At 35.4% G+C, this 17,741-nt stretch overlaps 1 protein-coding gene across 1 annotated transcript in view; it reads right to left on the bottom strand.

Annotated features, from left to right (window-relative positions):
* The window catches only part of LOC136032704 (guanine nucleotide exchange factor subunit Rich-like), a 131,123-nt gene that overhangs the window by 23,699 nt on the left and 89,683 nt on the right, over positions 1-17,741 (bottom strand). Inside the window, exons 15-19 of the mRNA XM_065713009.1 lie at positions 13,931-14,045; positions 11,919-12,061; positions 8,152-8,350; positions 4,919-5,117; positions 726-928 (exon numbers count right to left, since the gene is read on the bottom strand). Of these exons, the coding sequence (XP_065569081.1) occupies positions 726-928; positions 4,919-5,117; positions 8,152-8,350; positions 11,919-12,061; positions 13,931-14,045 (859 nt within the window). The remainder of the gene's footprint in view (positions 1-725; positions 929-4,918; positions 5,118-8,151; positions 8,351-11,918; positions 12,062-13,930; positions 14,046-17,741) is intronic.

Here is a 17,741-nt window from a genome sequence, read left to right as displayed (position 1 = left end):
AGCTATAACGAAAGAAAGGTTAAGGTGGTTAGGCCACGTTCTTCAGATGAAAGATGACGGATTGACAAAGACTGTGCTTTTTGGCAATCCAAATAGGGCCAAACGAAAAGGAGGTCGTCTTTGAATGAGGTAAGAAGAGATTACAAGAAAAGTTTTAGGAAAACTGGAACTTCACGAGATAGAATAAAGAATGAAGCTTTAAATATATCAGGGTGGAGACAGAGGTGGTTTTAGGGGACAGACGGTACTTGCCTCGAGCGCAGAAATTCTAGGGCCGCAAATTTTAAACAAATAATCACAGTTATAACCGTTTTGTAATTTTAGAAATTTTATCAATAAAGTAAAAGTCGTAAAAAATAATTACTAAATTACTAATTAATTAATAAAATAAAAATAAATGACAAATATTAAATAATAACAATTAAAATAATCAAAAATAATACAATAATTTAAATAACAAATTAAAAAATAATTTAAAAAAAATTATCGATCAACTGATAAATTTAAAATAATTCTGTTAATAACTGATTTTTTTTTTTAATTTGGCTTTAAAATTTTGTGGTACACAGGGGGGAGGGCGTGATCAAGTTTTCGCCCCAGGTGCAAGAGAGGCCAGAAGAAGAGGCCACTTGGTGTAAAAGGAGCGAGTGCAGCTGCATTGGCCTTAGATGGTTTCGGGCAGCAGTGAATTGTTAGTAGTGGTATTATTCCATCTTTTTATTTACCTTGTAACATTCTCGGTGCCAATCTGGCTTCATCTGCAGCCACATCAAAATTTGATAAATCATCACTAACTCTGGGTGATACACCTAATCCCATGTTGAAATCAAGAGGTGTTATATCCGTTATGTCTTTGTCAATTTGATGTTGGGATATGATCCCTTTTCCAGCTGTTTCTGGGAATGGCCACTGGAAGTCAGTATGGATCCTAAATGGGGGGAAAAAACAGAATAAAAATGAGATTTTTTTTTTCATATATAAATTTTCCAGTACTGAAAAGGAGTTTAGTTGTTGATAAAATCACCAGCTTTTGCTTATGAGAAGCAACAATTAGATTATGAATGTTTCATAACATTAAATACAGTAAATAATATCTTTAAAAACTAGAATTAATCTAGTTTTTAATCTACAAAGATTGAAATGAAACCCTTTATTGATCTAGCCTAAATTAGTCACTGAAAGTCAGTGACCACTGACTTTGTTAGGCAATAAATATTACAAGCATATTTGCAAAAGAGGAAAAATATTCCTAGCATTTCTTAGAAATACCAGAGGGCCCAATATTTGTAAGAACTAACGTATGAAACAATCAGGCAAACATGAGTATTCTTCTGACACAAAATAATTTGGGCACGAATTATAAGATTGGTTTAGGAACAGAAATATCATATTTGTATATACGATATACCCAGCTGTGTAATCTATAAAAGGCTCATACAACTGACTTTGGAGCGATATATTAATAATAATGATGATGATAACGATAATAATTGGTACGACAACATTAGTGTTGATATTCAGCACAACATCAGAAACACCTTAACCAATTAGGATATCCAAAGAATGGGAAAGACTGCCGTTATTTTTTCTTTTTTTCTTTTTTTTTTATAAGTTTACCGTTGTATTGAGTTTTGGCACGACTCAATTCAATACATGAAAAACAAGAATTTATTCTGCAATGAGAATTTTATTGAAGACAATATTAAAATCAATATCGCAAATTTTTCGAATGGTAACCCTATGGCAGTACGGTTCTTCGTCGCTACTATATACAACAAGCATATTTGCATAGGAGGTAAAATTATCCTAACCCTATCCAACTGCCGAAGCAGCCTCCTGGCAAATATTCCGAAAACCTTAAAGTTAAAAAAGCAAAGATATTTTAGGTATAAAACTCAATTTTCCTAAATACCATGCGGCTCGCCCCCCGTGAAGTGTTCTTATCTCTCCAAAATTTTGGTTAATTGAATCTATGAGTAAGTGTATTATATTTGCTTTCTCCTTTCACGATCTTATACATGTTCACTTTTTCTTATTTTTTTTTTCCGGTTATTCTGCTTTCAAATTTTTATGATGTTGGCTATTCTGTCATTCAGTTTTCAAATCATGCAGTTTTAAATGTTTTTCTTTTGGATGATCGTTTCAGTTCCACCTTTGAATCCATTTCCACTGGCAAACCAGGTTCTTGACACAAGAATGAGGCTTAAGACCTCCAGAGCTGAGAGCAAAATTGTCCTATTCGGTTACAACCGAAATTTTGGGGATAAAATTACCATCGAACATAATTTTTCTCCGCTCTTTCTAATTTTAAATCCATATATAATTTATTGAAAACTGATGAGAATGCAGCAAACACAGTCAGTTTTTAAATGTAACTGTTTGTTTTTCTATTGCTTCTTCAATCTTTTGGTTTGTCAATGGATAAGACTTTCAATGTTTGACGAATAAATGCTTGATGAATATATTTTATTATATTTGATAGACTTGTATTAAGAAGTAAATTTGCCCTCATCATAACTCTAATTTTGGGCGCAAATCAAGAGTTACTTTTGCAAAAAGAAATATAGTTTTTTAACTTCAAGTTTACCAAATTGGTTAGTTTAAAAAAGATCACGATGTAGGCTTAAAAAAAAGCAGAGCTGGCTCTTAGCTTCGCTCGAAGCTCACCAGCTTCGAAGCGAAGCTGATGATATTGATATTAAGATTAATCTTAGTTTTAGACACACCGCAGTCAGAGAACGAAAAATGTTACCAACATTTTGAATTTTAGTACAATTTTGTGTCAAGGTTAGACAGAAGTCTGAAAATTTTCTATTCACAAGCCCATATTACTGTTTTTCTTTCGTTTCTTCAGTAAAAACAAACTTTACTTCGTTTCTTTAACTTTTCTCGTTTTTAGTCATCAGTTTAAATAGTTTATATCTTTATAATTTTTAAGCTTTTAGTTTAATAATTATCTTTAAATCTCTTCCTGTTTGTCCTTTTATCCTTTTTTCCAATTTGTTTATGTTAGTCATCACTGAGAACATCCTTGAAAAAAAAAACTTTTATCACAAAAAAAAGAAAAACGCTTTTATACTCCTTTATTCTACTAGAATACCAGAAAATGTATAAAAAAAAATCGGTTTATCGATTTGACTTCTGGACAGCTTAAATCAATCTAGCCTATGCTTAAATAATCAATTTTGTTCAGTATAGTAGAAAGATCAAATAATTATGGCTTTAGGTTTAAAATGACCCCCCTACGATCCGTGGGGAGAGGCTTGTAAGACACGAAATTTGCCCTTTTGTTACATATAGTGTTTAATATTGGGAAGTATACAGTCATTTTCTTTGGGGGGAGGTTGCGCTTTGGGTAGATTTCTAGGGGGAAATCTTCCTTGGGGATGGGAATTTCTGGGGAGTGAACATTCCAGGGAAAATGTTGCTATGTTTTGTTGTTGTTTTTTTTTTACAGAATTGCTATACGAAATTCTATTTAATTCTCTTATATTCTCTTTGCCAAATTTTTTGTGTGAAGAGGTTCTGGGGGAATTATCCAAGTTTTTTTCCGCGTGTTTTGTTTTCTGGTAAATAATTTCCACGGAATGGGGGCATTTCTGGAGTGAACAAGAAACCAACAAGAGATTAATATCTTATTCAAATGAAAGAATGCTAAGGAAATTTTTTCAGAGTGAATCGTTCACAAGCAATTTTACAGGATTCTCAACGATGATAGAACTGTCTGGAGGGAATTTCAGAGGCGGGTGCACATTGAGTTGTTCCTATAAAGGGGTTTTCCGTGACGGAGAGGGGTATATTTCATATAGGGTGAGCCAGATTTACCAGCATTACTTGAAAAACGAACAGAAATCATTCCATTTATGAAGGGTTACCCCCTCCTCAATAACTTACAGTTTACGCTAAGGTTTGACTGTTTACTAAAATTGAAACACGGGGACCGTTTTATTCAAACAGGGAACTTTTTTAAAAGTGCCAACAGCTTTAGCGTAAAGAGCAAGGCACTGAGGAGGGAGCAACCCCCCATATCTAGAATAAATCTGCCAAAATTAATGCACATTTATTTTATTTATTTTTTTTTAATGTACAGTGAGCCGACTTCGAACCTTCACTAGTTGAAAAACGTTCAGAAATTAAATAATAAAAAGCAAGTTTTTTTAACTGAAAGTAAGGAGCGGTATTAAAACTTAAAACGAATGGAGAGTATTCCGTATATAATGGGACTGTTCCTTCCTCGACGCCTGGCTCTTTAAGTTACAGTTTTTATTGTTTTAAAGGTAGAGTTTTGACAAAGAGTCAAACTTTAGCGTAAAGAGCGAGCCGTTGAGGAGAGGACAGTCCCTTTGATATACGAAATATTTTCTGTTATTTTAAGTTTTAATGTCGCTCCTTGCTTTCAGTTAAAAAAAAAGCTAGTTTTTTTTTTAATACAAGAAAAAGGCCATAGCAAGTCTCAAACGAATCCAGAAAAAGGGAGAAATACAACAAAAAGTAAAATAGAAAAGGAATGAAAGAGAACGGTTTTAAGACAGTAAAATCAAACATATTTATGCCTATTTAAATTTATTTTCGTTTAGCCTGTTCAGAGAGTCCTTCTGAACAGCTTAAATACTAATATGAATAAAATAATGAAAAGGAAACTTATCGATAAAAAGAAAATTAGCATAACGATAAAGTTTGATAATTAAAAAAAAATGTAATCCAAAACGTGACATTTGAGGACAATCACGGTATCGATAAAGCAGATAAACACTTGAGCAGCATTTCTGAAATGAGTCTGGACGAATGTTTAATTTAACTTTAAACAATCTTAAGGTCCAACCATCCGAAAGCAAAATACGGCAAGTATCCTTTATAAAATACAAAAAAGTACCCTTTGTCAGAAAGTTGACGCATATTATAAAACATAAGTAAATACCTGCGCAATGCTTTTGAGAAATCATCAATGATTCCAGCTCTATTAGATTCTCGTTTTAGCCAGTGATCAAGTGGTAAGTCCAAATATGCAGAAATCAGACCTATTTCATATATTCTTCCCGATAGCAGCAGATGACGAACGTGACGGTGAAGTATGACTTCCAAGTACATACCGTCTGCAGTTACCGTCCCTCCATTATCTAAAAATGTACATATATATACACCGAGTATATTTGAATGTCGAAGATGACGCTGCTCAAAAAGAACATTTTTTTTCAAAACAACAAACATTTTATCGTCGTCAGAAGAGATGCTACTTGGAAGGAATTGCTTTACTGAGACCCATCGAGCTTTAGAGGGGCATGAGGACTATCATAGTGGCCTTTGTTCTCAGACAACAGGCAAGTTTGACAGAAAGTGGGAGAGCTGCAGGCTCCAGTTTGCTGAAGAACTGGAGCAAGACTGTGAGAAATGAGTTAGCCATACAAAATCTTCCGAATGCCCAGTAAGGCAGTCAAGTCTGGTCCCGCAATACGTAAAAGTAAATTAATTACAATCCCCCCAAGTATTCCGAAAATTCCCGAATTTCTTGGCACAACGTTAAAATTATCAAGCGATTTTTTGGTTACTGATCCTTGATCGAAAAAAAGATCCGGCTAACGTGCCTGTCAGGCACGGAGCCAGCGGAGCCAACTCCGCTAGGGCCAAGCCAGCGGAGTTGCTGGCTTCTGACCCGGTCCATGATGGTGCGGGGACAACGGAGTAGTTTTCGGAGGTCTTCATTTGAGACTCAGATTGCCATTTTGTTTGTTATAGCCATTTTGTTCAAAATAATTCAAAGGTCAAAAGTGGAATTCAGTGGAATTCAAAAGTTCAAATAATTCAAAGATTCAAGACTGGAATCTCGGAGCAACTATTGAGTAAGTTACGCGAATTTGCGAGTCAAGGCTTTTCAAGCCGTACATGGTGAATTCGTTTCAACTACCCCAAATTACACTCGTTGATGTCAACATTTCATCTCGGTCCATGAAATAAGGATGCCCCAAGAACCTCAAACAAGTGTGAATTCGCATCTTTTTGAACTCAAATTGTTGGAAGAATGACAGAAAAAGAGTTAGCGAAGTGGATAAACAGGAATCGTTGGCATTTTAACATGAGTTCAATAAGAATGCTAAGCTAGTTAGTTAAAAGCCATAAAAGGTAGTTATTTAAGCTACCTGTGAATAGCTCAACCTAGTTTTAACATCTGGTTTCTATTTAAGATTATCATGAAACCTATAAAAAGCAAGATACTTCTACTAAAACTAGTAGTTTCATGACTTTGACTAGAATGACCCAGACCCCCTTTCTGGAAATAAACTTGTTTCCACAAAAACTCCCAGAAAAACAAATATTAATGTTCAATTGGCATTTAACGTTCATTAACGTTCAATCAAAACTCCAAGAAGAAAGTAACGGAGAAAGTTAACGTACAACCTGCACTTCAAATGCAATCAGCATAATGCACTCCAACCCTTCGAAATAAAATATTAATTAAAATTTAAATATTTTCAGCCTCCAATCTGGAAAACCTGTCTCTAAACCACAAGTCTTTCTCTAGTCTTTCAAGTTCGAAGTTGGTGTTATGATTCTACCTACAACCAAAAAATTTAATACAAACAGTAGTTCTTCCCATTACAGAATCCTAAAACTTGAAAATTAAATATCCTCTAACAAAATTGCGTATCAGGCACGTTCACAATAGGGAGGAGGGTCGTCACGCCCCTCCTTGAATTTCCAAACCTTTACGAGTTTTTCCTATACTGTCCAGAAGTTTTCAAATTCAGTGGGTTTTTAGGGGAGCGAGATCCCTCCCAAAACAAGTTACCACGTAAGCGAGTCCATCTAATACATAGATTGAAAGTAATAGTTAAACACAAGATTTTAACGGTAAAGCGTTTTCTTCAATACGTTTTCCGCAGCTAAATGAAGCAGGAACAATCTTCTTATTATAACAAATCAGAATACCCAATATTATTTATAATTTTATTCAATGAAATATTCAGATTAGTTTCTACAAATTAATTAGATTTATTAATTAATTATAAAGATTAGATATATATTATGTTACATTATGCATAAATGAATTAAATCTTTGAATAAAACGATATTTACGACCAATTACTGCTTCTCCTCCGCACGCTGTTACTTTCCTCCTTTCCTCCTTGTTTTTCCTCTTTTTCACTCCTTTTTTTTCCTCCACAGACTAGAACTTTCCTCTTTTTCAATCTTTTTTTTTCTCCACACACTATTACTTTCCTCCTTTTTTCCTCTTTTTCACTCCTTTATTTTCTCCACAGACTATTAATTTCCTCCTTTCCTCCTTTCCCCCCTCTCTTTCACTCCTTTTTTTTTCACGCGCTATTAATTTCCTCTTTTCCTCCTTGTTTGTCCTCTTTTTCACTCCTTTTCAGCCATAGGCTATTAATTATTTATTTTTTTTACGGTGATGTTGAGAGAACAAACTATGATATTGATGATTGAAAGATGATTCGGGAAAAACGTACTTAAGTTAATATAGACAATAAGTAAGAAATTAATACATGTTTATAGCTCCCATAATTATCGCTTATATAATATCCCTTAATGTCCCGAACATATAAGATAGGTTTACCTATACCTCACCTAGAGTAAAATACCTATGAATAGTAAATTAGTAATTGAAAACTCTAACAAAATTTTGCATTTCGGTTTAGACTAACATCGAATATTATATCGTAAGATTGAGAGACAGAATTAGCCTCTTTCTTTTTAGTATTTGTTTTTACATTTTAGATTAGCTCCTAATTAAATAATTGTTTAATTACCTTTGAAGTGATCATGTACCCAGAAAACTCCGGGCAACTTCGAGACTGACTGGTTCTTTCTTGGTGACTAGAAAAGTTGTCAAAAATGTCCTGAACTTAGAAGATTTAAGAGAAAATGTACGATAATTAAAACACTTACTACCCGACCTTTGGAAAATGAATACTTCTTTTATTTTTCCCAAAAGGCTATTTTCATTAGAAATTCTTACTTTCTCTGCGGCATTTTCACTTTCAATGCCTAATGAATTCCAGCACATCCATTATGATTAGTTACCAGTTTATGTTCGTATTGTGAGATAGTTGATTTCAAATAGTTGTTAGTGAAATATAGTTTAAAAATTTCTGGACTGTATTTAGCCAGATTAAATACAGCAAAAAAAAACCTTACCAGAAGATGATGAATTTTGTACTGGGGCAGAAAACTTCCTAATGACACCTTTTCCAACATCAACAGGCTCACTGGTGACACCTAGCTTTGCATCACTAGTACTGCGAATTACTTCCTTTCTAACCAGCTTATTACCGGGTGGCACTACAGACGGCGCTGATTGCTGTTTATTCGGTGCCGTTATATTACGATGTCGTACCTATTGAAAAAGAGGTGTTTAGCATCAGTACTCTTTTCAAAAGACCCATTCACGACAAGATTTTATTAATAATAAAATTCAGCCCATCCCGAAACCCAGTATTACCCAGCTGATGTTAGTCACTATATTTTACTGTTTGCGACTGACAATTGAAACACTAACGTCAACTAGTATCATAATTATCCCATGTATTTGCCTGTATTATCAACCTCATATAGTTCTCTTGTCATATGTTTGTCCTTGAGCTCTGACGAGCTTCAGTGGATCCTCCCAATATTTCACTTCTTTTTCATTCCGCTTTTCCCTTTTTTGTAGTTTTTCCTCTTTGTAGATCTGGCTAAACTTATAGAACTAGCCAATCAGAAAATTGGAAGAAAAATTCTGATAGGTTTTCGCTTAAATACGTTAAAATCGATTGGACTTCAGTTTTGGCTCTATCCAGTTCGGGACGTTAGCTAGATCTCTATTCTAAGTTTGTTTGGTTTCAAGTAACATCTGAAATACTGAGAATCAGCTGGCACTAATTTAAACCATTCTGTATTTTTCAAAAAATCGGAAGATTTTATGAAGAATCTGATTGATTGCAAATAGTGGCAGATAAATTTCGGTATAAGCAAAATCTTATTGTTAATAGGCCTTAACCGGACGAGTGATTGTGGACGGGCCTTAACGTACCCGGACTGGCCTTACCAAATAAAATAAGTTGTCAGTACTAGCGCTCAAACAGGGTTTGGGAAAGAGTCGAATTTCATTTCTGCAACCAGACTGGGCATCCAACCGATGAAGAAAAAAAGAATTTAAACAGCTGAATATCAGGTTCGTTAAATTGTTTTCTGGCCGACAAAAATATACTACGATACTTTTGTTTACATTCAGTTTACAATTAAATCTTACGACAAATTTATAACTTGGGCAAGACAATCATCGAATTACAAAGAGTAAGGGTCTATTCTTTCTAACCGTTCGCACAATCTCTGAGGTCTTCCGGTAAACGCATAATGGCATGAATCTCGTTCTGACAAGAGTCTTTCTCGCATCTTTTAGTACAAGAGGCAAATCAGTCTAGATCCCAGATGAGCAAAAATATTACAAAAATAGTCTAATTTTATGACTCCAGCTACATCCAGAGAAGACTTGAATTTCACTTATGCAGCAATATTTCGGGGTGCACGAGAAAAAAATTGGCTTCATTTTGTTTAGAATCAGAATAAAAACATTTTATCTGCCCGGAAAGATTGCGTTTATAAAAAATAAAAGCCTCCTGTTTAGATATTGGCGATTTTTTTTTTCTTGTACCATGTGGCTCATTTTTAATTTTTCACTTGGTCATTTAAACTTGACTTGGAAAAATTTTTTCGGACTTAATTAGTTATTCCTCTCAGCGAAAAAATAAAATAAAATCCAGATGCCAGAAAAAACGGCAGACTTTTTTTTATGGATCGACATAATTTTTACTTAACAAGAAGACAGAGGAATTTACTAAATCACATAGAAAAAGCGATGAACTCTGATTTAAAGCAAAAAAACAACAGAAGAAAAGACTTTTTTTTTCGAAACTTTTTTTTAGATTTATGTGTCTAACCTATCTAAACTAAAATACCTACCTATTTTAAACAGAGAAATTTTCTAAAAAGACATCAGTAAAGCTGGGTTTATACCTGATACATTAGGCGGATTTAACATGCCGATGTTACATCGTCCATTTTTGCAGGACAACATTTACTGTCATACGTCAGAATTTCACTTAAAAGCATTAGTGGTCCATATTAGGTCGTTTTAGGTGCAATTCTCATGCAATCTCCCCTGCAATGACTAACCCACCCGACTGACTGACCGTGTGTCAAACATTAGGCTGTACGAAAAGTGCGGTTCAATTCCAGTTTTGAGGGTTATAATCAGAACAAGATTGAGGTGGTCAGGCCAGGTTCTGCAGGTGGAGGGTGACATAATGTTAAAAGATTGTCCTTCTTGGCCAACTGTATTGGGCGATACGAAAAGTAGGTCGTTAACAGTTGGGGTGGGAGGATGTCGTAAGGAAAGACTTAAGTAAAATGACGACTTCCCGGTAGGGTGTAAAGAGGGAGGCTTTGAATAGATTGCTATTTAGGAGCAGCGTACGTAGCTGTGTTGGCCTCAGGCGGCTTGGTGCTACGGTGAGTTGATGCATTTACTGAACCAGAAAAACGAGAAACATAGGGTGGCCCAAACAAGAATGAAAGATTAAAAATGACTGTATCTGTATTGTTTTCATTTTTATTAGTTGTTTTATTTTCATTTTTAACTAATTCATGCAATTTTGCACAACTAAATATGAAATACGATATCTGTAAAATACTTTTCATTTCGATAATGTTAAATATTGATCTTTCAAGAGCATCTTCGATCACTCCTTGACTAAATCGGCGTTTATGTAACAGAAATGACGTTTCCTGTCATAAAAATCACCCCGCGATCAAAATAACGTTTTCCTTCACTAAAAATGACGATGTGATTTCACTGAGTTCAGATAATAGATGTACAACAATAACAAAAAAAAAAAACTAGAAAAACAATAATTTCGAAGCGTTGCTCCACTACACATATAACTGTAAAAGCATTAAAAAGAACAAAAAAAACCTCTAAGTAAACCGCAAAAAAAGAAAAAAAAAATAACAAAAATATTATCGGTTAAGATTTGTATTTAACTCTTTTTTACCCTGGCTGTGATTCTCCTCTTTTTTCTTGTTTCTTTTTCTTTGTTTCTTTGTTTTTTTCTGGTTTAGTTATCATTTATCAGCACATGGAATTAGGTTTTGCTATACTCAGATTGTTCAGGTAAGTTACAATGGCTGCATTGTAAAAAAAAAAAAAAAAAAAAAAAAAAAAAAAAAAAAAAAAAAAAAAAAAAAAAAAAAAAAAAAAAAAAAAAAAAAAAAATGGAGGCGTTACTTCACGGCATATGTAACTGTGAAAATATCTTTTAAAAAAATCATCTAAATAACCCGCAAAAAAAGAAAAAAATGTTTTCAATCATTCATTATTATTTTGACCACTTCGTTAATAGAACGGTAGCCAAAGATATAAGTAAATTTGGTATATATCAAACAGACAACGCACCGTTCACAACCCACACATGAGCCTTTAATTGAAAACTCACGGCCAATTTACAAAGACACCTAACCACCATGTACCAGCAATAAAAAATAATTTTCATGTAAGAAAACTTAAACATATACATGTATTTGCTTGAAGACATGCCCAAGAAAATAAAATTTCCGTAATAATTGATATTTTTCTGTTGGCTCTTGTAGCGATTGGCTCTTACATGTTTTAGGTTTTGATACGTTGGCTCTCACATTACTTCGGATCTTGATTTTTTTTTTTTTTTTTTTTTGGCTCTTGTAACAGAAGATTATTGGAATGCAGTACCACTTGAGTGAAGCTCGGCAATCTCTAAAATATAAGCTGAATACAAATAAACTAGAAGATTGAGCAAACGGTAAATAACCAATAAAACAAGAAATGCCAGAAAATACACTAGAAGCACAACAAAAAAAGGCCATAAAAGGGCCGATTTATGGATACTTACTTTGCCATGGAGAAGCATTTCGTCATCATTGTTTGTCATTGGTGCTGGAGTAACGCAGTTCATACTATACGGTCCTGGGTAGGGCGCAACTGAGAAATTTGTACTTTGTGTTGTCTGCTTTGGTGACTCAACCTCATTGGGATCTAAAACATACGAAAACAGAATTTAAAATTAACCTATAAGAGGACCTAAGAGCCGTCCTGGCTGAGTGGATTGGTGCGCTGGTTTCATGATCCTTTGTCTGAGAGGCAAAGGGTTCAAACCCTAGTGTACCCAATTATTTAGATTGGGACGGGAGTCAGTGGCGTGACCCTGTAAGCTCAGCCAGAGTCGACCCAGCTCTAAATGGGTACCAAGAGAAATCTGTGGAAGGTAAACAGGAAAGGTGTGCGAAAGCATAGGAAGGGCCAGGAAACGGAAATCAGCACCGCCGGTAGGGACTGTAAAGTCTAATGCCGTATTCTATATCTTTACCTTTAAGAGGACCTATGAGGACTACTAGGAGAAATTAAGAGGACTACTCCACGCGGAAGACACCTTCTAAAGATCAGAGCATTGTCTGTACTTTACAGAAAACAAAACACATTTTAAATGTTTTATCTTTTTGAACTTTAATAAATCCAAAATCATTAAGATTTTCGTGAATGAATATCGGTACATACGTTAAAGTGACCATCCGCATTCATTTTTTTCAGTTATGTTGATAATGATGGTGATTTCTTTTTTCTTCTTTTTATGATATGATAAACGAAAACACATAGCTGGAAAACATATAAGGATTGTTTTCAGTAAAGTGCAAATTATGTTCTGGTCTATAGAAGGCACAGAGGGCGTTCACCCTACCCATCTTGGTTTTTGCTTGTTTTAAATTTGAGTTGGTTATTTACTTTAATTTCTGTTCTTTTTGGGCTTCATTTATTTATTGATGCTGATGTATGGTAGTTTTATACTTGAAAAATTATTTAATTAACGCTCATCTTTGCTGTAATGTAGTGCTTTCTACTTTTCTTTTGAAACTTATTTTGTGGAAATTAATTTAAAATCAATTTGATAAAAACGCGATTTTCATTTTTTTTTTAATCTGGGAATAGTTAAATTAGTACTTCTTCTAGAGAATTGCGTCTCATTGAATTTGTTTTTGTGCATATTTCTTTACCAGTAATAAGATTCAATTTCCTGTAAATGGCTTAAAAACTTTGAAATACAATATTATTATCCGAGATACGTTTGGTCTCTTTTTAAAATGTCCCTCAAAACCGTAAGAAATCGTAAGAACATCTGTTTCGTAAGAAAGATCGACATACTCTACGTACGACTTATTTCAGATATTGCAAATTCCTCCTCCGGCTTCCTAGATGGCACCGAAACAAAAAAAAATAATTGCTCGATTTGGTTTATAGATTCGCCTTCTCGGATTCGGTCTTCCAGTGATGATTTATGTAAAAAGGCTATCAACTTTATTCACGTTTATGACCCTCTGCAGCCTTTTTTTGATATTGATAATGGTTAATTAGTCCATGTTGTCTTTTGTTAGTTTGAAATTTTTTCTTCGCTGTTTGCTCCGTACCTTGTGTTTTTTATACTTTTACGGGTAATAAAGTTCATTCGTTCATTCATTCATTCATATTTATACTATATGGTTTCAAAATGAAGAAAAACATATAATTTTAATTTAGACAGTTTGTAACAAGGTCATTTGCTTAATACCAGGGATTAATTGCCATAGAAGCATCCAGTAATTAAAGTCTACATGGAAACACAGTGCAATCATACCAGTGACTTCCGGTAACTGTGCAGTAAAAGATAGCAAACATCCCTACCAAAATTACCAATGGCTTCCAGTGACTGTGCAGTAAAAGATAGCAAACATCCCTACCAAAATTACCAGTGGCTTCCAGTGACTGTGCAGTAAAAGATAGCAAATATCCCTATCAAAATTACGAATGGCTTCCAGTAAGCGTGCAGTAAAAGATTCAGATAATCCAAACTATTGAAATGGAAAACAAACTTACCAATGGCTTTAAGAAAGCGGACAAGATCCTTTGCTAAATCCCAGCGACCGTTTTCCAGAGCAGCGTCCAGTAACTGCGCAGTAAAATGCCGACTGATGCTTAATGGCTCTAACGTCTGTAAAAATCAAAACCTGTATGAAAAATCTTAAATTTCAAAAGAATAATGAAGGACTACATCAAAGAGTAAATCAACGAAATAAAAGAGTAAATCAAAGAGCTTGACCAACTGAGACAAAATACAAGCTCGTCTCTAAGAAAATAATCAACCAACACCATCTAGTAATATGAAGCAAAATTAAAAGCTTTTTTGGAAAAGGGTTTTGAATTTTTACATTTTGATGGTTCTTGAAATTTTTTGAAATTGGTTTCTGTTCACTTTCAGTGTAGATTTTTATTTTTTTATTTTATGAACAAATATTGACAGCTGAAATTCAAAATACAAATGAAAAACTTTGTCTTAAGGTGAAGTGTATTGTTTTGTAAGATTATGCACAAACTATATTTTCATTAAGGTGATTAAGAGTAGTCATTATTAATTAGAGATGAAGGGGTTTCAGAGGGGGGAGGCAAACAATAAAAAAAACAGAAATTAAAACCAGACTTGGACATAATAAATCTAACCGTGGTTGTGTTCATATCAATTAAAGGAGTGTTTTCAGCTTTTTCCGTCGCATCGACTGATTTATTGCCACAACAAACGTCTTTTCTACGACCAATTTAAATATTTATGTTTCCCTTTTTGCTAATTAGATGATAGATCGATCTGTAAAAGCTTAGCTAAAGTATGCATGACGAAATTGCCAAGGGTATGCTGATCGCATTTATCCTTCAATTGGGGTGCAAAGGTTATAGAATGCAGCGTATGTCATTAAAAATCATTATTCTCATAGTCCCATTGGCCCATAGTGCTTGCCACACGAGTGCCAAACCCAAGGAAAAAAGTTCTTACAATTCTGCTGAAATATTCTGGTAGATGTGGTGGTGGAGGGGCCACTGACCCACTTCTTGCTTCCCATCATACCACCTGAAAAGGTTTATATAATTTCGGTTCAAACAAAAGATGATTTACCAGCTTTTCTACTAAAAAGCTGTTAGTGAGGCGAAGAGGCAGCATCGGAAAAGCCACGGCAGACTTTAGACCTTCGGTCATAAAGATTGGAAATCCTTGCATGATTCCGAATAAAACAAGCTGCAAATGACCAACTTTCTACCATTTTGCCCATATTTTATACAGATTAGTTGTTTTTTCTTTTTTTGCACCGAATCAGTCTGAAGCCCAGTTGCAGCTTATTTTCGCACCAATCAGTATTTCGCACTGATTCGATTTTACTCGTTTCTGCAGCGAGTCAGGACCTGGCTCACTTTTGCATCGAGCCCGTGTGAAGCACGGTTGCAGCTTGTTTTCACACCAATCAGTATTTCGTACCGAGCCACTTTTGCTAGTTTTTATAACGAGCCAGGACTTGGCTCACTCTTGCATCGAGCCCATGCGAATTCCACTTGCAGCGTGTTTTCGCAACAATCAGTATTTCACACTGAGCCAATTTTACTCGTTTTGCAATGAGTCAGTATTTGGTTCACTTTTGCATCGAGCCCATCTGAATCCCAGTCGTAGCTTGTTTTCACACCAATCAGTATTTCGCGTACCGAGCCACTTTTGCTAGTTTTTATAACGAGCCAGGACTTGGCTCACTCTTGCATCGAGCCCCTGCGAATTCCACTTGCAGCGTGTTTTCGCAACAATCAGTATTTCACACTGAGCCAATTTTACTCGTTTTGCAATGAGTCAGTATTTGGTTCACTTTTGCATCGAGCCCATCTGAATCCCAGTCGTAGCTTGTTTTCACACCAATCAGTATTTCGTACCGAGCCACTTTTGCTAGTTTTTATAACGAGCCAGGACTTGGCTCACTCTTGCATCGAGCCCCTGCGAATTCCACTTGCAGCGTGTTTTCGCACGAATCAGTATTTCACACTGAGCCAATTTTACTCGTTTTGCAACGAGTCAGTATTTGGTTCACTTTTGCATCGAGCCCATCTGAATCCCAGTCGTAGCTTGTTTTCACACCAATCAGTATTTCGTACCGAGCCACTTTTGCTAGTTTTTATAACGAGCCAGGACTTGGCTCACTCTTGCATCGAGCCCCTGCGAATTCCACTTGCAGCGTGTTTTCGCACGAATCAGTATTTCACACTGAGCCAATTTCACTCGTTTTTGCAACGAGTCAGTATTTGGTTCACTTTTGCATCGAGCCCATCTGAATCCCAGTCGTAGCTTGTTTTCACACCAATCAGTATTTCGTGCCGAGCCACTTTTGCTAGTTTTTTATAACGAGCCAGGACTTGGCTCACTCTTGCATCGAGCCCCTGCGAATTCCACTTGCAGCGTGTTTTCGCACGAATCAGTATTTCACACTGAGCCAATTTTACTCGTTTTGCAATGAGTCAGTATTTGGTTGACTTTTGCATCGAGCCCATCTGAATCCCAGTCGTAGCTTGTTTTCACATCAATCAGTATTTCGTACCGAGCCACTTTTGCTAGTTTTTATAACGAGCCAGGACTTGGCTCACTCTTGCATCGAGCCCCTGCGAATTCCACTTGCAGCGTGTTTTCGCACGAATCAGTATTTCACACTGAGCCAATTTTACTCGTTTTGCAATGAGTCAGTATTTGGTTCACTTTTGCATCGAGCCCATCTGAATCCCAGTCGTAGCTTGTTTTCACACCAATCAGTATTTCGTACCGAGCCACTTTTGCTAGTTTTTATAACGAGCCAGGACTTGGCTCACTCTTGCATCGAGCCCCTGCGAATTCTACTTGCAGCGTGTTTTCGCACGAATAAGTATTTCACACTGAGCCAATATTACTCGTTTTGCAATGAGTCAGTATTTGGTTCACTTTTGCATCGAGTCAGTCCACAGCTTTGAATTGGCTAGTTTTCATTGAGTCTGGACACTGAAACGTTTTCAAACCAAATTAACAAAAATAACCAGCTTAGACTTATTTTTGCGCTGAATATAAACATTTTTGTTTATTCAGATCCCAAGTTTTGCACTGAGTCAGTTTTTATCTTTATTCTTTTTTCTTTCTTTTTTTACAGGGCTACAAATAAGTTGCTAAATTCTATAGGTTTTTAGAAGTTTCTTCGGGCTATGTTTCACCCTCCAATCATAAAGAGTGAAAATTGTGCATGATTCAAGTTTAAGAAAAGGTACAACATGCCTAACTTCCTGCTAAAGTGATGGCACAGAAAGAGGGATTATGGAGGGATTGTGGGCCCAATTGGCACTTCAAGTAATAGTAACTTAAATTATACGTCTACTCTTTCCACTAAAATGTATCTGTGAAGAACGAGCTATTTGCTGTATTTGGGACCATTTCTCCCATGGCTGCATGGGCGATGTCCTCTCTGATGGAACATTACATTAAAAAAAACTAGTTTTTTTAACTGAAAGTAAGGAGCGACATTAAAACTTAAAACGAACAGAAATTACTCCGTATATGAAATGGGTTGTCCCCTCCGCAGTCCCACGCTCTTTACGCTAAAGTTTTTAATTGTTTTAAAAAGTAGAATTGTGGCAAAGAGTCAAACTTCAGCGTAAAGAGCGAGGGACTGCGGAGGGGACAACCCATTTCATATACGGAGTAATTTCTGTTCGTTTTAAGTTTTAATGTCGCTCCTTACTTTCAGTTAAAAAAACTAGTTTTTTTTAATGTAATTTCTGAACGTTTTTGAATTAATGCATGTTTGATTTTGACTCTCCACACGTAAACTATTCAAATGAAATTGGCATATTAATTCCTTTTTTG

Source organism: Artemia franciscana, chromosome 11, assembly GCF_032884065.1.
Source record: "Artemia franciscana chromosome 11, ASM3288406v1, whole genome shotgun sequence".
NCBI classification, from domain to species: domain Eukaryota; kingdom Metazoa; phylum Arthropoda; class Branchiopoda; order Anostraca; family Artemiidae; genus Artemia; species Artemia franciscana.
The sequence above is the reverse complement of the archived record's forward strand: the minus strand, read 5'-3'. Positions and strand labels throughout refer to the sequence as shown.